The following is a 19744-nucleotide window of genomic DNA, read 5'->3' on the forward strand; positions in this document are numbered from 1 at the left end:
CAGGACCCTCCACTGATACCAAAATCCACAGATGCACAAGTCCCTTATATAAAATAGCATACAGCCTGGCTGGTGTGGCTCAGTGGTTCAGCGTTGACCCATGCACCACCAAGAGGTCGCCAGTTTGATTCCCAGTCAGGGCACATGCCCAGGTTGTGGGCCAAATCCCAGTGAGGAGCATGTAGGAGATGGCCAATCGATGTTTCTCTCTCTCTAAAATCAATAAAGAAAAAAATTTAAATGGCATACAATAATGCATACAGTTGGCCCTCTGCATCTGCGAACTCCCAAACCACAGATTGAAAATACTGTTTCAATTGTGGATGGATGAATTCATAAGCAAAACCTGGATACAGAGTTGACTGTGTAATTACTGAAAAAAATCCATGTAACAAGTGGACCTGTGCAGTTCAAATCTGTGTTCAAGTGTCAACTATATTTGCAAATTATGATGAGTGCTGCTGAAAAAACAACAAAAAAAAAAACAGGGTGTTAGAGACTAAAGGAGGGATCTAAACGTAATGAGAAATGAATGATTTTAAGTCTAAGAGTCTAATTATACTTGAAATATGCCTGTGCCTGCTGGGTAGAGAATGACTTACTGGGTCAAAGCAGAAAACAAGGAGTGCAAATAGAAGATTAAAAGATGGTGACACTTGGCCCTGGCCGGTTTGAGCATTGGCCCACAGACCAATGATGCGCAGGTTCGATTCCAGTTAAGAGCACGTACCTCGTACCTCGGTTGCAGTTTGTCCCTGGCCCTGGTCAGGGTCGTGTGGGAGGCAACCAGTTGATGTGTCCCTCTCACATCAATGTTTCTCTCTCTCTCCTACTCTATCTGAAGATAAATAGAAAAATATCCTTGGGTGAGGATTAAAAAAAAAAAAATTAAACAAAAAAGCCCAGCTGGTGTGGCTCAGTGGTTGAGCATCGACCCATGCACCAAGAAGTTGCCAGTTTGATTCCTAGTCAGGGCACATGCCCAGGTTATGGGCCAGATCCCCAGGGGGGCCATGCAGGAGGCGGCCAATCGATGTTCTCTCTCATCAATGTTTCTATCTCTCTCCCCCTCTCCCTTCCTCTCTCTCTAAAATCAATAAAGAAAAAAGTTTTTAAAAAATAAATAAATAAAAGATGGTGATACTTGGACTTAGGTATTAGGAATGGTATGGAAGAGAAATGATTATGGCTGTTGACGGAAGGCTATTAGTTTCTGGTGTTGATCTTTCTTGTTGCTTTATAGAACTTTGACATTAGTTCTAATAGGTTTTTAGTTGCCTTTCTTGGGTTTTGTAGATAGCCAATTATATTAGCTATTTTAAATGTTTAATTTCTTTCCACCATTAATTTATACTTCATTTATTTCTCTTGTTTTATTGCTTTGTCTAGAACAATGTTGAATCTTGTCAGTGATAGCAGTAGCTTATTATTTCTAACTTTACCATAAAGCCATAGGACTAGATAAAGGGTAACTGACAAAAACTAATGGCAGGTAATATGCATGAGTGAACTGATAGAAGCACTGGCATTAATGACAGAAATTCATTTTGTTTATGAAAAAGTTCCCACTCATAATAAAAAAATATAAAATATCCTAAAATAATCTTAATAGAAATGCAAAGAACTAAATGAATAGAGCTCTAAAATATTGATTTAAGTTCCCTGCATTGAAGAGTAAATATTTGAGCCCTGGCTGGTTTGGCTCAGCGGTTAGAGCGTTGGCCTGCGGTCCCGAGAGACCCGGGTTCAGTTCCCTCTAAGGGCACGTACCTCAGTTGCAGTTTGTCCCCGGCCCTGTTGGGTCATGCGGGTGGCAGCCACTCGATGTGTCCCTTTCCTGTCGATGTTTCTCTCTCTCTCCTTCCCACTCTATCTGAACAAAATATCAAAAAAGTGTCCTCGGGTGAGGATTAAAAAAAAAAATCTAAAGGCTCATCTGCTTTGACTCAGCTTTCTATTTTTTTATTTTTTTTTCTTTATTGATTTTAGAGAAAGAGGAAGGGAGAGGGAGACAGAGATAGAAACATCGATGAGAGAGAACATCGACTGGCCGCCTCCTGCATGCCTCACAAGAGGGATCTGGCCCACAACCTGGGCATGTGCCCTGACTGGGAATCAAACCCACGACCTCTTGGTGTATGGGTGGATGCTCAACCACTGAGCCACACCGGCCAGGCTGTTTTGACTCAGCTTTTAGTAATATAACCCAAGAGTTCATTTGCACATGTGCACCAGGATTTACATAGCAATGTTCCTTGGTAAAGCATTCTTTGTAATAGTAAAAGGCTTCGAACAGGTACTTTTCTATCAAATGGTGAATTATACAGTAACATCATACAATTAAAAAGCCATTAAAAAATGAGGTAGGACCTGGCCAGTGTGGCTCAGTGGTTGAGCGTCGACCCATGTACCAAGAGGTCGCCGGTTCAATTCCCGGTCAGGGCACATGCCCAGGTTGTGGGCCAGATCCCCAGTGGGGGACATGCAGGAGGCGGCCAATTGATGTTCTCTCTCATCGATGTTTCCATTTCTCTCTCCCTCTCTCTCTAAAAATCAATAAAGATAAAAAAAAAAATGAGGCCGTTGGCCAGGGCCTGTGGTGCGCCGCTTCAGCGAGGGGCTCGACAGTGGCCACTTGGCCTGTTGCTTTTCTGGGCACCACTCTTCCGGCCCCCTCCCCCGCAACGCGACACGCCAGTAGCGCAGCACCGATTCCTCTCGTGCTCTTGGGCGCTGCTCTGAGCAGCGTCACCCTTTATACCAGAAAGCTGGCGGGCACTATGGGGAAAAAACAAAACAAGAAGAAAGTGGAGGAGGTGCTAGAAGAAGAGGAAGAGGAATATGTGGTGGAAAAGGTTCTAGACCGTCGAGTGGTAAAGGGCAAAGTGGAGTACCTCCTCAAGTGGAAGGGGTTCTCAGATGAGGACAACACATGGGAGCCAGAAGAGAACCTGGATTGTCCTGACCTCATTGCTGAGTTTCTACAGTCACAGAAAACAGCACATGAGACAGATAAATCAGAAGGAGGCAAGCACAAAGCTGACTCTGATTCTGAAGATAAGGGAGAGGAGAGCAAACCAAAGAAGAAGAAAGAAGAGTCAGAAAAGTCACGAGGTTTTGCCCGGGGTTTGGAGCCAGAGCGGATTATTGGCGCTACAGACTCCAGTGGAGAACTCATGTTCCTGATGAAATGGAAAAACTCTGATGAGGCTGACCTGGTCCCAGCCAAGGAAGCCAATGTCAAGTGCCCCCAGGTTGTTATATCCTTCTATGAGGAAAGGCTGATGTGGCATTCCTACCCCTCAGAGGATGATGACAAAAAAGATGACAAGAATTAGCTCTCCTGAGTACCAGCCCCTGTCACATCTGACTGTGGCTTTCAAGTGGGGAGGGGAAGGAGTTCTACTTGTCTTGATACCATAGAGGTGGCTTGAGAAGATGTCCTTTGAAGAGCCAGTATAGTTTCTGTGCCCTATAGCAGCCCAAGTGCTTTAAAGCTGTTCCATACTGTATAGTTTGCACACCCATCCAAGTGGAGGGGAAGGAGGATAAGTGTTTCAAGGCAACTCATTCTGCACTTTGCTGAGAAAAACAAAGGGCCTTCTATGAAGGACAAAATTTGCAGAATGGGTGTGTGGGAGAGCAAAAAGATACTGTAGATCTTCAAAGAGCATCTCCACAACCCACAGCCTTCTTCCCAATAGTGTTAACTGCATTTTTACAGCGTAGCATGTGTGTAGTTTTGGTTATTACTGGTGTATTATTTGGGGGTGGGAGGGGTGGGGTGGGAAGGGAGATGGGTAGGATTGTTTGGTTAAATTTGGGGCCTGGTTGGGGAAATGGTGAAACAGTGGAAAGAACAAAGAACGAATGATTTGGTTATGTGTCCAGAACATATTATTTTATCCAAAAATGTCATTGGCAATCTAATTGAGGACTGTGAGAGACTGTTTAAAAGCTGTGAATGCCTGAAATTTACAAGCCAAGGTATTCCCTGCCTGAGCTTAATGCTATTCCCAACAAAGGACTAAGCCAGTTGAATGTTACCAAAGCTGCCGTTTTGGGGGTGGAAACTGGTTGAGAAGGGAAAGTCTTTTATTGGAGCATATATATATGCAGATCATTCTGTCTTAGAGGTGCTAATTCTTGAAACTGACAAGAAGACCCTTTTCTAATTATGAAGCTATAAATATTAGCTAGTCCATCCAACCTACTGGCTGAGGTATTTGGGGAGGGGAAGAAGGTGGCATAGGAGTGAGAGTAAAGAGAAGGGCCCATGCTCTTAGGGTGGAAAACTCTTGGAGCCTCTGTTTTTTGAACTTTGAACTCTGAAACCATTGGTAGCAGGGTTCGTCACTGACAGCACAAGTTCATCAAATCACTTCAAGAGTTGGATTATTTCAAAAGCCCTGGTCTCAGGAGAAGATTAAACTTTCACTTTCATACTAGGGCAGTGGTTCACTTTAAAACACACACACAAAAAATCTTTTTTAATCCTAAGAAATAACTAATACCTAAAATGCTGTCTCGACTCATGAGATCCATCAATTCTTGACATCATTCAGACCTGCATCTAGAACTTCATTGTAAAATCTTTTTAGGCATGTGTTAGATTTCTGTGAAAACTTTGTTTAAATGTAAACTTCATACCACACTGTCAGTTTTTGTCTTAATAAAACTATATAGATTTATAATCCTTAAAAAAAAAAATGAGGCTGGTCTCTACATCCAGATAAGGAAAAGGTTTAAGTGTAGCACATTTATATGCTATATATGCTCAGAAAACTTCTGGGCCTATAAATAAGCTACATAATGTTACCTATTAAGTTGAGAGACAAAGGGTATGGGATGGAAAGGAGACTTAATTTTACTCTACACTCTCTGTCTTGTGTGCCTTCTTTATCAAAAACATATTTTGTCTCCATTTTAAACATCCTTGTTAACCTTGTAACTTTGGAGTGAGAAAAGACTGTAAAGCAGCGGTTCGCAACCTTCCTGATGCCGAGACCCTGTAATGCAGGTCCTCATGCTGTGTGTGGGCAGACCTGCCTGAGACGGATAGAGGAGCCGTGTCTGGGTTCCTAAGACCATCCGAAATATGTTTTCCGATGGTCTTAGGCGACCCCTGTGAAAGGGTCGTTCAATCCCCAAAGGGGTCACGACCCACAGGTTGAGAACCACTACTATAAAGCAAGGTAATAGATCTGACAATGCAAAAATGTAGATACTATGAACAAAATTAAAAGATATGTGATATAGACTGGGAGAAAATAAAATATGTAACAAAATATTTGTACCCATCATACACAGAGAGCTTCTACACATCAATAAACAAAAAGCAGCCCTGGCCAGTTTGGCTCAGCGGTTAGAGCGTTGGCCCACGAACCAGAGTCCCGGGTTTGGTTCCTGCTAAGAGCACGTACCTCGGTTGCAGTTTGTCCCCGGCCCTGGTTGGGGTTGTGTGGGTGGCAACCAGTTGATGGGTCTCTCTCACATCCATGTTTTTCTCTCTCTCTTCCCCCCTCTCTCCCTCCCACTCTATCTGAAGATAAATGCAAAAAATGTCCTTGGGTGAGAATAATAAAAAAAAAAAAAAAGGCAACAAAAATGAGGGGAGCCCTGGCTGGTTTGGCTCAGCGGTTAGAGAGTCAGCCTGCGGTCCTGAGAGACCCGGGTTCAGTTCCCGCTAAGGGCGCATACCTCGGTTGCAGTTTGTCCCCAGCCCTGGTCGGTCGTGCGGGTGGCAGCAACTCGATGTATCCCTTCACGTCGATGTTTCTCTCTCTCTCTCTGTTCCTCTCTCTCCCTCCACTCTATCTGAACAAAAAATGGGAAAATGTCCTCGGGTGAGGATAAAAAAAAAAAGAAAAGAAAAGAAAAAATGAGGGGAAAATGGATTCAGTTCAAACTCTTTAGCTTGGGATACCCAAACTACCTAGATTTGACCTTGCCTGTCAGTCTCCTCTCCTGCTGCAGCCAACCTCATATCCAGTTACACCCAACAACTTGTAGTTCCGGACTGTGCCAGGTGCCATGCCTCTGAGGCACTGCACATACTGCTCCTTCTCCCCCTGCAACATTGGTCTGCCCTTGTCTATAAATTCCTCATTTCTCAACGTTTGTCTTAATCATCATCTCTTCTGTGAAGCCCTTCAAGGCTCCCTAAACCAGCGATTTTCAACTGGTGCATCGCAAGAATTTTTAAAACATGCAATACCTATTTAGTCAGGGGCACTGACCTCTTTTCTCTTAGAATGTCAAATAAAGTGACAACAGCCAACACAATAGCTGTCCAGTATGAATGAATCAAAATGATTACCTATTGTCTTTTGTCAGATTGGCAAAAAAAAGTATTTTTTCAGTGCGCTACAGAATTTTAGTAATTAGTTTATAAGTGTGCCATGAAATGAAAGAAGTTGAAAACCACTGCTCTAAATGGAATTGACCACCCCTTGTGTGTCCCCATGGTAATGTATAGATATCTGTTATGCATTTATTTCTATATTGCCTTTGTTTAGATGCCAGTCTTCTCCACTAGACTCCATGACTGCAAGCTATGGTTTGTTCTTCTTTCCCTTCTAGGACCCAGCACAACTTTAAAACAGCAAGTACTCAGGAACTTTGAGGAAGAGGAGGGACTTGGCGAGGGCACTGGCAGTGAAGATCCCTCCCAGCCGCTCGCCCCCCTGCCCCAGTCTGTGGGTGGCCTTAGAACTGTCAGAGCTGACCACCGGTGATCTACTTTAGATCTAAACTAATTCCCACCTTCAGGAAACCTTGTCAGTCTAATGTTAGAGCCCCTCACCTAGAACTGAAGGCCAAAATTAATGCCCTCTGGAAACACCTCAGACAGATGAAAAACCAGGGCCAACATCGTGATTCAAAATGGTATCTATGGAAGCCTGGTAGGATGGTAGCTTTAGATGGTCTAGGGCCTTCTGATGGAAAGCAGACTTAATTTTACTCTGTACCTTTCTGTCTTGCGTGCATTCTTTATCACAAACATATTTTGTCTCAATTTTAAACAACCTTGTTAACCTTGTAACTTTGGAATGAGAAAAGACTGTAAGTCCCCCTAATAGTCAACAGCCAAGTATTAGTGTGTGTGTGTGTATACACACATGCATACACACATCACATGTACACATGTATGTGTGGCTGGGTTTGCAGGATATAAAATATTGACAAAAATTATTAAATACATTTAACTATATTTTAAGTAGCTACCATGACAACCACCCAAGAGCCCTTAGAACCCAAAGTAAGTCTTTCTGATGAATTAATATAGAACGAGTATTGCATTTTTATTTAGAACAATCTTTTGCTGTGCCTTGGCCCTTATAACTCATTTGATTCAAACATCTGAGTAGTAACAAGTCACTGTGTTCACTTCTACCTCGCCCTCGAACAACAGGGTTTTGTGAAACAAGCCTAACAGTGAAAGTTAGCTCTATAAACACACACCGTACACAGCTCTCCACTGCTCATGAGGACACCCAGGCCACCCGTGGGTGTTCCAATCTTTGTAACACTAACTACATCAGTTATTTTTCTCCCAAACACACTTTCCGAAAAATTTTAAAATATCAGAAAGATAATGAAATGTTCTGTTTACTGGATTTTCTTTGTCCACCTTCCCTTAGACTATATAGGACTAATGTTTAGAAAATCATGATAATGCAACTCACCAGGGCATGAAATCATAACATGCATCAATGAACTGTTTGTAAGTGTTTGTCTTTATTATTTAAACAATGAATTTGGTATAATTATATGATAAATGTAATAACTGACTATACCAGGAACTATGGGAAAATTTTTTAAGTATTCGCAAGTATGTGACATCAGGCGCTAACCCTTTCACTATCTTTGAGTAACAACTAACAGCATATGTGAGAAAAAGACCTTGGGGTCTCAGTAGACCAAAAGCTTAATGAGTCACTGCTCTGATGGGGCTTTCCAAAAATCTTATTTTGATCCTGGTTGCATGAACAGAAATGCAGTCTCCAGAATACAGTGCTTTTGTCACACCCCCTTGTGTAGAGCCCCGGGCATTATACTTTTGAGAATGTGCCCTGGCTGACATATCACATAAAACGAGGACGAGAAAACTAGGACTCTTTTCAAGGACCTTAAGCAAATACATAAAATTAACAGGTGACTAATTTATAGTCTAAATCCAACCAATACCAGTTAGGTTGGAGGTAAGTAGCAAATACCCATTCCTTTATATTCATTTTTATTTTGTGTTAATCCTCACCTGAGGATATTTTTTCCATTGATTTTTAGAGAGGGTGGAAGGGAGGGAGGGAAGTGAAGGGCAGGGAGGGAGAGACATGGACAGGGAGGGAGGGAGAGAAATATCAATGTGAGAGAGACAATTGTCACCAGCACATGTCCCAACCAGGGCTGGAGATCCAACCTGCAACCTAGGTACGTGCCCTTGACTGGGAATCAAACCTGTGACCCTTGTCTGAGGGCCAACTCTCTAACCACTAAACCACACCAGCCAGGGCATTCGTTCTTTTTTATTTATTTATTTTAATCCTCACCCAAAGACATATTTAGATATTTTGTTCAGATAGAGTGGAAGGGAGAGAGAGAGAAACATCGACCTGAAAGGGACACATCAAATGGTTACCACCCACACGACCCAACCAGGGCCGGGGACAAACTGCAACTGAGGTACGTGCCCTTAGTGGGAACCAAACCCGGGTCTCTCCAGACCGCAGGCCAACGCTCTAACTGCTGAGCCAAACTGGTCAGGGCTTCCTTTTTTAAATAGAGGGAAACTAAAGTAAGGAGTCCAGAATGAGTTAATTCTCAAAGCTGAACAATACACAGTAAAGTGACAATGTATCAGTATACAGTTAGAGTGTCCAAAGCAGAGACTCACCTAGGTAAGGTAATTCAAGTTCCACATAGGTCTTCTAGTTTCCCAATTACAGTTTAACTAGTTATCCCAAATTTCATTTTTCCTTTTGATTACAGTCCTAATTTTTTTTTTTTAATCTTTATTGTTGGATGTAAAATGTATTACAGATGTTTCACATTTTTCCCCCATTGACCCCCTCCTCCCCACTCCCGCCCCCCTCCCACCTTTTCCCACACTATTGTCTGTGTCCATTGATTATGCATATAAGTTCCTTGGTTCATTTCTTCCCACCCCCCCAACCCCTTTCCCTTTGAGGTTTGTCAGTCTAGCAATGAATTTGTGCTTCTTAATCCCTTCACCTTTTTCACCCATTCCCCCAACTCCCTTCCCAATTGGCAACCAACAAAATGTTCTTTGTATCTATGAGAATGTTTCTGTTCTACCTGTTCATTTTGTTTATAGATTCCATTATTGATAGATATATATTCATTGCCATTTTGTTTGTTCATATATTTTATCTATTTCTTCAAAAAGACCCTTCATCATTTCATATAATAACGGTTTGGCAGTGATGAACTCCTTTAACTTTTTCTCGTCTGGGAAAGTTTTTATATGTCCATCGATTCTAAATGACAGCTTTGAAGGATAGAGTAATTCTGGTTGTAGGTTCTTGCTTTTCATCACTCTGAATATTTCTTGCCACTCCCTTCTGGCCTGAAAAGTTTCTTTTGAGAAATCAGCAGATAGCCTAATGGGAACTCCCTTGTAGGTAACTAGCTGCCTTTCTCTTGCTGCTTTTAAGATTCTCTCTTTGTCTTGAACCTTTTGCATTTTGATGATGATGTGTCTTGGTGTGGGCCTCTTGGGGTTCATCTTGTTTGGGACTCTGTGCTTCCTGGACTTGTATGTCTGTTTCCTTCACCAAGTTAGGAAAGTTTTCTGCCATTATTGTTTCAAACAGGTTTTTGATTTCTTGTTCTCGCTCTTCTCCTTCTGGCACCCCCAAGATGCGAATGTTGGCACGCTTGAAGTTGTCCCAGAGGCTCCTTACACTATCCTCATTTTTTTGGATTCTTTTTTCTTTTTGCTGTTCTGATTGGGCATTTTTTGCTTCCTTATATTCCAAATCGATGGTTTGCTCCTTGGATTTACGTACTCTATTATTGAAGTGTGTAAATTATTCTTTATTTCAGTTAATGCCTCCTTCAATTCTAACTGTGTATCCATGATTTCTGACTGGTCCTTTTTTATGCTCTTGAGGACCTCCCTAAGTTCACTGAGGTTCTCACTAAGTTCATTGAGCATCCTTATAAGCAATATTTTGAACTCAGTATCTGTTAGGTTGCTTATCTCCATTTCGCTTAGTTCTTTTCTTGGGGTTTTGTTCTGTTCTTTCATTTGGGACCTGTTTCTTTGTCTCCTCATTTTGGCTGCCTCCCTGTGTTTGTTTCTGTGTATTGCTTAACAAGAGGTATGGGGCTCGCTGAGACCAGATGCTGCTCGTTTGAAAGAATTTAGGAAAAACCTGAAGCAGGATCCAAGACCGGCCAATCCTATGGTTAAGCAAGTGGCAACAGCTTGGGTGGGCTTGAAAGTTGGGTGGGGTGGGGCCTCAGGGAGTCAACAAGGCGGGGCTACCAGTGTGAGCCAGGTTGCTGGAGTCCCAGATATGGAGACTATCTGCCGCCCCAGGGAAGGGTTCACCAAAGGAACAAACGCCTCTGACAGCCTGTTGTCCCGGAGAAAGCCCCTTCTCCAGCCCTCGCTCCAGTGCCCAACAGCTCAGTTCTTCCCTGTATGTCTCTGGCGCCCCTCGAGCTGCCTCTCCTCCGAGCTTAGAGGGAGAGAGTCCGAAAAGTCCGTGTGCTGGCCCTTTAAGGAGCTGCCTGGGGCTCCAGCCGCTTCAGCCTCCCTGAGCCTCAGTTCCCACTGGTTTTTCCAGCTAGAAGTTATGGGGATTCTCTTCCTGGCACTGGAACCCTGAGCGGGGCACCTGGTGTGGGGCGGGGACCCCTCAGTCCTCAGGGAGGACCTTCCCAGCCGCAGGAACCTCCTGAGTTTTATCCGCCACACTTGGGTGTGGGACCAGCCCGTTGCGCAGCCGCCGCCACCGCCCCTCCTACCAGTCTGGATGTGGCTGCTGCTTTAATTCCGTAGTTGTAGGACTTCCATTCAGCTTGATTTCAGGCGGTTTTGAATGATGGTTGTTCTGTAGTTTAGTTGTAACTTTGATGTGGTTGTGGGAGGACGCGGTACCGCGTTTACCTACCCGCCATCTTGACCGGAAGTTACACAGTCCTAATTTTAGAAATTCTCACTACAGCCCTGGCTGGTTTGGCCGGGTGGTTAGAGCGTCGGCCTGCGGTCCAGAGATCCGGGTTCGGTTCCCGCTAAGGGCGCTTACCTCAGTTGCAGTTTGGCCCTGGCCGTGGTTGGTCGTGCAGGTGGCAGCCACTCAATGTGTCCCCCCTTTTTTATTTTTTATCCTACTCAAGGACATTTTTCTATTTTTTTGTTCAGGTAGAGTGGGAGGGAGAGAGACAGAGAAACATTGATGTGAAAGAGACACATCGAGTGGCTGCCATCTGCACGACCAACCAGGGCCGGGGACAAACTGCAACCAAGGTACACGCCCTTAGTGGGAACCAAACCTGGGACTCTCTGGACCACAGACCGACGCTCTAACCACTGAGCAAACTGGCCAGGGCTCGATGTGTCCCTTTCACATCGATGTTTTTCTCTCTCTCTCTCTTCCTCTCACTCTACCTGAACAAAAAATGGAAAAATGTCCTCGGGTGAGGATAAAAAAAGAAATTCTCACTACAGATCATTTTTAAAACCGGCAATGTATAATAACTTCCCTTGGTACTTAAATTTTTCAAAATGAGTAATCTCTAAATAATTTTTAAAACTCTCATTTCCCTCTATTGTCCTACTATTCATATCTCATTTTATGTTCCAAGCAACTGTGGCAATGAAGACACCATAGAAAATGTTATTTACAGTAAATTTTATTTTCATTGATATTTCATTTAACATAATTTCAAAGTAGGTCTGTGCTCTAAGATGAGCAAAGGAACAGATATCCTAATCTCATGAGATTTTTTTTCACACTGTTCCTCTAAGTAGGGAATGGGGTTTCAGGGCCCTCAGTGTTGACACTTAATATTTTACCCTTTGAGACTTTATGTAAAAATACAAAATGAAGAAAAAACATCAATACATGTAAGAATCAAATTATATGAGAGTATTATAATAAGCTCGTATGTTATATGATACCCACCTCTTTAGGGTTGTAATAATGACTGATAATTTTCTCTGCAAAGTTCAGTATCTTTTTTCTTTTAAGTAAAATTATCAGTATATGTGAAAATGCTCCATTTATTTCTCTTAATAAAAATAGTGGAAGTTTTAAAATTCTTCATGAGCCCAAGCTGGGACATGACTATGATCAATGGGGTCTATTGAGCACGCTAATTCCAAGTTTGGCGACCATCAGCAAACTGTTTAAAAAAACACACAAAAAACAAAAACGTCAGGTAAAGGACAGAACAGGCACTTGACTATTTTTTTTTAAAGGATTAGGGCTCTGCGGGTCTCTCACTGCAGTGAGCAGGTACCAAGGCAGAGCAGGCAGAGATGGAACTTCCACCCCTGGGAGCACGAAAGAACACACACACCAACGGGCACTTTTACGCTGTGGCCTTAAAACAGTACATACGAGTTGGAGTTCCTAATCTCACTGCCAATAACTCAGAGATGAAAACACTGGAGGCAGGCAAGACCGCGGCCTGCCCACGGCCACAGAGCTAGCTGATGGTGCATCTGAAGCCTCCCAGTTTGCTGCTCTCAGTCTACCCCAGCGGTTCTCAACCTGTGTGTGCGTTGCGACCCCTTTGGGGATCAAGCGACCTTTTCACAGGGGTCGCCTAAGACCGTCAGAAAACACGTATTCCCTGTGGCAATTCATAACAGGAGCAAAATTACAGTTATAAAGTAACAACAAAAATAATTTTATGGTTGGGGGTCACCACCACATGAGGAACTGTATTAAAGGTCGTGGCATTAGGAAGGTTGAGAACCACTGGTCTACACTAATGATTAAATTTTGCTTGACAGCATAACAACAATGACCGAATTCATAATCCTAGGTAATTCTTCCTCAAAACAGATTTTTAAAAATTCCCTTATCTTCATGGTCTCTCTATTTATGCTTAAGGGCTACATTTTTTTTTTTAAATCTGGTTTAGATTTTACAATAAGTTAATTGAAAACAGGAATTAAAAGACATTCCCTTCTGGCAAAATTTCCAATCATAAGGGCAGTCATACAACTAAGAAATAAGGAGCCCACGCTGAATGAGCTGCAGTCATAGCTTTGCAATGAAGTTTCTTCCTCTGCAGGGAAGAGCCAGGATGGACCAGACAGCAAATATGAGAACAAAACTATTTCCATAGTGAATGAATATATTTACTTCACTTTACCACTAAATCAACTACTGTTTTTTGCATCCTCTCCTATTTGTGTATAAATTAAATCATTTTAGTTGATGCCCAGCACCAGGTATACTGAAACAAGTAAATTTGTGGGTTTACAAAGTATTATGGGCATTAAGCTAAAATCTATACTGGTGAAGAACAGTAATAGAACAGAAAGTACCTGGCACCTGCAATTAAGCCTGCAGGCATAAATTTTCCAGAGTGGTAGAATCTCATTCCCATAATGCCAGCCAAGGTTCCAGATGTAACTGATGGGAAAGAAAGAGGCAAAGATAACTGTATCTTCAATTTGGAGAATTAAAATACGTGACCAAAGACCCACCTATCTTTCAAGGGCCATACTCCATCTCATACCTCCCGAGCCGGGGAGCTTCAATACCACCACCATCTTACGAAACTAAGCACAAATACTAGAATATAAGACCGTCACAATCTGGGCCCAATCAATCTGTATCATGGAGAACGAACTGCAGGGAAACTGGTGCTTGTAGGGATACCAATTAAGAAACTTCCTCTGAGCCCTGGCCGGTTTAGCTCAGTGGTTAAGAGTGTTGGCCTTTAGACCAATGAGTCTTGGGTTCGATTTCAGTCAGGGCACATACCTCGGTTGCGGTTCGACCCTGGCCCTGGTCGGGTCATGTGGGAGGCAACCAGTTGGTGTGTCTCTCTCACATCGATGTTTCTCTCTCTCTCCTTCCCTGCCTCCCTCCCTCCCACTCTTATTTGATGATAAATGGAAAAATATCCTCAGGTGAGGAATAAAAAAGAACTTCCTCAGAAATGCAGAGGAAAGAGATGGATGACTGGAATGAGGATAGTGGTCATGGAGACAGAGGAGGAGACAATTTAGGATACTATGTTGCAAGTAGTATTGATAGGACTTGCTGATGAGTTAGAAAGATGGAGAAGAATGCAGTCAAGACTTGAATGGGCCCTGGCCAGTGTGGTTCAGTTGGTTGGAGCACTGTCCTGTACACCAAAAGGTCACAGGTTTAATCCCTGGCCGGGCCACATATCCAGGGGTTTGATCCCAGGTCAGGGTGCGTGCAGGAGGCAACCAATCAATGTTTCACTTTCACATCGATGTTTCTCTCTCTCTCTCCCCTCCCTCCCTCTCCCTTTCTCTCTCTCCAAAATCAATAAAAGCAGTTCCTCGGGTGAGGATTTAAAAATGATAAAAAATAAAAAAGACCTGAATGAATAGAGAACACCAGAAGACACAAAGTGTGTGAGAACATGAAGTCAGGCCTTGAGACATTTAGATTTCAATCAGACAACTATACATGTAAGAGTAAAGCTGGGAGGAGACATAAATTTGTGAGTCATTTGTGTACTAACAGTAATGTAAGGCCTGAGCTTCAATGACATTGTTAAGGAAGAAAGTATAAAGATTAAATAAAAAAAGAGAGGCCTTAAGCACTTTGATACTTAATGGTCAAAAAAAAAGATGGGTCCAAAAATAAAAAGGAAAACCAGGAGTGAAAAATGGATTGGGGTACTGTGCTGAGAGCAGCTAACAGGCCAAATAAAATAAGGACTAATAAATGTACACTGGGTTTTGAAAAATATAGGTCACTGGCAACCTCAGGGAGAGCTACATATTTCCATGGACAAAGGGGACAGAAATGGAGACTGAAGTGGATCAAGAATGTATGAGAGCTGTGGAAATGAAGACAGGAAGTGTAACAATTTTTTTAGAGAGTGTCTAAAGGGGAAGAAGAATGGCAGCACACAGAAAAGGAAATAGTTTCACGAGAGGTCCTCTTTTTAAAATGGATGAGATGAGCACATGAGCCTCAATAAGAGGAATCCATCTGAAAGGTGGAAGACAAGTAAGAGACGGCATCAGTGACCATATAAAGCTCTAAGGTATGGGAGAAGAGACCCAAAGCTGGGGTGAAGGGGCAGGCCTTAGAGAGGAGAGATACAGGATAAGAGAAGGACTAGAGGTCAATGGCATGAAGCTCGGAGTCCCCATGTGATGGCTGCTGTTTTTTCTTCAAGCAGGAAATGAGGGTCATTTGTTAGAGTGAAGCAGGATCAAAAATGGGAAAATAGGTCTGAAAGACATTCTGGAGCTTGAGTGAGGAAGCTGTTAGGCAGAGCTGAGAGCTGGGTACCTCCTCCTTCCCAGCACACCCCAAATTTGGCCATTGCTGACTGCCCTCCCAGCCCAGGCAGACTTTTACAAACCACTGTTACCATGTTTGTTCTCCCACCACACTTGTAAGGGCCAGAACTGTGGGTTTGTGGAGACAGTAATGAACCCACACCCCTAGCAGGCTGTCAGACACATGGTTGTAGCTCAGTAAAACGTTACCAAAAGCCACCCTGATAAGAAATAATCTTCCCGCCCAGCCAGTGTGGCTCAGTGAATTGAGCACTGTCCCACGGACTGACAGGTCCCAGTTCAATTCCTGGTCATGGCACATGCCTGGGTTGCAGGCTCAATCCCTAGGGGTGTGGGGAGTGGGGGGTGTGTGTGCGCGTGCAAATGCGCAGGAGACAGCCGATCTATGATGTTCTCTCTCACATCAATGTTTCTCTCTCTCTCTCCCTAAAAAAAAAAAAAATTTTTTTAAAATAATAATAATAATAATCTTCCCTTCCCTGCATTCCTCACTGTCTGTGCTATTCACAGGGCATGTCAGCAGCCCCGCAGAACCACTTTTTATGTCCCTAATTAAGGTATAGGTTCCTTGAAGGCAAAGCCTATGTCTCACACATCTAGCTTACTGCTAAAGGACTCATGATTTCAAAATGGAAAAAATGCAATATTGATGAAAACTTAACCAGACACATGACTTTTTAGTGATGCTCAAGCAGTCTTTAGTAGGCAATCACAATGGTTAATAGACATACACTTTACTTTATGTAAGTTTAATACTAATTTCACTGGGTAAATCCAAATTCATGAGGTATGAAAACCTTTCCACATTCTGTACATAAAAGCAGGAACCTACACAACCATGCCCTCTCCCACCCCCTTTAAAAACTGTACTAGGATTTGGCAGAGCCAGTGAAAATGTCTTAATGTAAAGAACCTAACACATCCCACCAAACTAGGGCCTTTGGTAGGGTATTATGGATAGGTAATTGACTGGGGAGCACATGAAGTTGACATACCTAGGAAAACCCAAACGTTCTTTGGGTCCTGAGACAGCTGATAAGCACCCAAGCCTGCTAAACCACCGAAGAGGAGCCCAGCAGCCAGGGATGGGACACTACCTGGAGGAGAGCAAACACATAACTGTACTGTAATGTCAGGCAATCATTTCATTAACAGAATCCACCAGACTTCCCTTCCTGACAAAGGAAAATAGAAAAATGAATTCCCAACACAGTTCACAACCAAGTTCTCAAGCACGAAAATATTCTGGGGAGTTTGCTAAATAGCTCTGGTAAAATCACCAGAAATCAGTCATACCATACCACACTACTCTCTCTTCTAACAGGGAGCGTACTTCCACCTAAGAAGAAGGACTCCTACTGCTTATTAAAGCACCCATTTAAGAAACAAAAAATTATGGCTAATTGGGGTCCATTCATGTATTGCCTTTAGTTGTTTTTTAAAAGAAAAATTGTGCCTTTGAAATCAATTCCATATCATGTCTGAATGCCATACGTTTTGCATATGTATTATACAAAGGTAATGCATACTGTACTTTCATGTGTGCACATTTATCATCAGATCTTTTGTACCCGGTGGCAGCATTGTAGCGGATCAAAAAACGTTTGATATCTTAGCAATTTTGCATTTTTGTGTCTCAAATAAAAAACATTTTGATGCAAACAAAAGAAAAAGAAGACGAAGAAGGGCTCCTGAACAGGCCTGATTAACCTGTCAAGGACTGGAACTGTCCACGAACAGGACCTTGGGCAAATCCCAAAAGGAGAAGGAAATGGGGTTAGTTAAAAGTAGATCTGGAGAATAAAACTTCTGGGGTGTGTGTGTGTGTTGGGGATGCAGATAAGAAAGGGGTAGAAATGAACAGGCTCTGTGACACACCCCTGACTAATTTAATGAGGAGGCTTCAAAAAATGAGGATAAAAAGATTAGGTTTCCTGCTACTTCAAGAAAAGAGCAGAGATGGCGCTCCAGGGTCAAGGCTGATGTATGGCAATTGACGATAATAGCAATCTGCTACCACTCCTGCCCCGCACCTTTAGATAAAGAGGCACAAACAAGTGATTCAATAAGAAGCCTGGCTTAGCTCACCAGATAACCCAAAGGCAAGTGCAGGAAGCAGCCACTGCAGGAAGAGCTACCAGAGGAATTGCTACAGGACTGACATTAAGTCTGAACTCAAGCTAGAGGGACTAAAGCAAACTGGATTCAAATAAGACTGCACTTTGGGGACTCTGGGAACTCACTCTTCACCAGGAGCAATGTGAAGATCCTAAGGGATTAAGTAACTATAAACCATACCTGCTTTGGCATAGCCAATGATCCCACCAGAAGCAACCAGTGCTGCATAGCCAAAGCCAATCCAATGTAAAGGCACTCTGCAAACAAGAGTAAGAAATCAGTGCCAACCATGTTTAAAACAAACAACAAAAAGACCCACAATCATAGAATGGGAATAAAAGGTCATCATTACAGAACAATCCTACCACTGTTGAAATGAAAATAAAGTCCAGAGGTTAGATGACTTGCCTAAAGTCACACAACCAGTCGGTGACAGAGCTGGGACTCAAATCGTGTCCTGCATGTCCATCCTCTTCTACCCAATAGTGCCCTGGTATTCTACTCTTAGAGCCCTTTTCAAATGGGGATAAAAACTCCTGTTCTGAGAAACTCCTGGCAATTCCCCTCCCATTCACTGTGCACTTACAGTGGGCCGGAGTCCTTCTGCATTGTTCTTTCACACTGTCCAGGCAGGAGACCACACCACCCGGCCTATGCCTGCAGAGGAGGGGCTGGATCAGAGATGGTTAACAGCACAACTCTAGCCCTCAGAAAGAAGGGGGTCCAAGTTCCAGCTCCACCCCATAGCTAAGAAGCAGTGGGCAATTACCCAACCTCCCTAAAACTGTTTCCTTCACTATACTTTGAGGATAAAAATGGTACAAATTTCTTGGGGCTGCTGTGGACATTAACTGGGATAATATATAAAAGTGCTGGAACAATCATTTTTGTAACAGCCTCAATTCTAATAATATAGGCCCACAGAACACTGAGGAAAATTCACTAACCAGCTCTGTACAAATCATGAGTTAACCTTTTCAACAGTTCACCAAGTTACGTGTTACTAAATAGGAAAGCAAGTATCTTCTGTACCCTTAATTCAACTACTTTAACTGCTCCTTTTAAGGGAGAAGGGTGCTGCTCTCCACCTTTGCTCCGAGAATCAAACTATTTCAAGTTAACGCTTGTTAGTTTTAAAGTTATTTACTTTTGCTAGCAACTCATAGTTCTCGGTGGAGGGGGGGGCGGGATAAAAAACTGAAGTCCTAATTACGGCACAACAAAGGCCCTTGTCAAAGCAGCTCCTAATTTCTTAAAGAAACGCATCTGAATCCAGTGAGGCTAAGACTGGAAGCAACACACACCCCGTTTCGTTTAAACCATTAAGGGTGCATTAAAAGAGAGGGCCTGGAATCCCGCCCAGTCATTAATTCAAAGTGGCATCGAGTTACTGAGCTTTTAAGGAGACAAGCAATGAAGCCTCCAGGGAACTAAAGAGCACTACGCTATTTGCCTCAAGAGCTCCGCTTCCACAAGATGCACAACCTACTCCGAGGAAGGCAGAAAATGCGCGACTGGAAAAGCAACTGGTAAAGCCCCCGCCTGGACCCAGGGGACGAGGAGCACGCCGCAGCAAAGCCTCTCGTACAATCCCCCCAAGTCCGAAGATTATGTAATAATAACCCCCAAGTACCCGAACCGCTTCCCTACGGATCCGCAGCGGTCGACGAGAAGGCACACGCCGTGGGGCGGGGAGTCCGGCGCCGGAAATGTCGCAACGCGCGCTCGGCGTCCCGGAAGCAGGGCGGGGCCGGGGGCGGAGCAGAGCGTGGGGGCGGGGCTGGAGGCGGAGAGTCGCGCCGGACCCCTGAGGCCCGGCTGCGGGCTGTGTCCTCCCGCTCCAGTCCCAGCTACCAGCCTTCCTGGCTAAAGCCGAAAACCCAGAGTTTGATTCGGGTCTTGCAGGAGGCCGAATGAGTCGTACCAGGCCGGTAGTGGAGGCCACCGAAGCGGGAGGAGGACGTCTGAGGCTGGATTCTGAAGGACCCCATTGAGGTGGACACATTACTAGGTGTAAACTGGACGCAGGCCATCCGGGAGGATTGTCACTCTAGCCGGAGCACGTTGTTCCAACAACAGGAAGGGACTCCCTTCACTGCGGAAAATTCGGTGGCCACCGGC

At 43.6% G+C, this 19744-nt stretch overlaps 2 protein-coding genes across 3 annotated transcripts; one reads left to right on the plus strand and one right to left on the minus strand.

The window, feature by feature from the left end:
• The first annotated feature begins 2678 nt into the window (after positions 1 to 2678).
• Positions 2679 to 3370, plus strand: LOC118626980 (chromobox protein homolog 1-like). Its single transcript, XM_036257052.1, has one exon. It carries the CDS (start codon positions 2781 to 2783, stop codon positions 3336 to 3338), a length of 558 nt encoding a protein of 185 aa, XP_036112945.1. The 5' UTR covers positions 2679 to 2780; the 3' UTR covers positions 3339 to 3370.
• An 8530-nt stretch (positions 3371 to 11900) lies between these two features.
• Positions 11901 to 19334, minus strand: TMEM14C (transmembrane protein 14C). 2 transcript variants are annotated; one of them, XM_036257454.1, is made up of 6 exons: positions 19257 to 19334; positions 18210 to 18280; positions 17804 to 17880; positions 16501 to 16602; positions 13535 to 13622; positions 11901 to 12378 (listed from the first exon to the last, which is right to left on the minus strand). In XM_036257454.1, exons 2-6 carry the CDS (start codon positions 18230 to 18232, stop codon positions 12327 to 12329), a joined length of 342 nt encoding a protein of 113 aa, XP_036113347.1. In that variant the 5' UTR covers positions 18233 to 18280; positions 19257 to 19334; the 3' UTR covers positions 11901 to 12326. The 2 variants fall into 2 exon arrangements, with proteins under 2 accessions (XP_036113347.1, XP_036113348.1); XM_036257455.1 differs by lacking the exon at positions 19257 to 19334 and having other exon boundaries at positions 18210 to 18294.
• Between the last annotated feature and the right edge of the window lie 410 nt (positions 19335 to 19744).

Source organism: Molossus molossus, unplaced genomic scaffold (genome assembly GCF_014108415.1).
Source record: "Molossus molossus isolate mMolMol1 unplaced genomic scaffold, mMolMol1.p scaffold_m16_p_12, whole genome shotgun sequence".
Taxonomy (NCBI): Eukaryota; Metazoa; Chordata; class Mammalia; order Chiroptera; family Molossidae; genus Molossus; species Molossus molossus.

Coding starts and splice junctions, on each gene's coding strand:
- LOC118626980 (XM_036257052.1), top strand. CDS start 2,781: ATGGGGAAAAAACAAAACAAGAAGAAAGTGGAGGAGGTGCTAGAAGAA.
- TMEM14C (XM_036257454.1), bottom strand. CDS start 18,232: ATGCAGAAGGACTCCGGCCCACT. Junction 16,603..17,803: donor CATTGGCTATGCCAAAGCAG/GTATGGTTTATA, acceptor GCTCTCCTCCAG/GTAGTGTCCCATCCCTGGCT. Junction 12,379..13,534: donor GGCTTAATTGCAGGTGCCAG/GTACTTTCTGTT, acceptor TTTTTTAAACAG/TTTGCTGATGGTCGCCAAAC.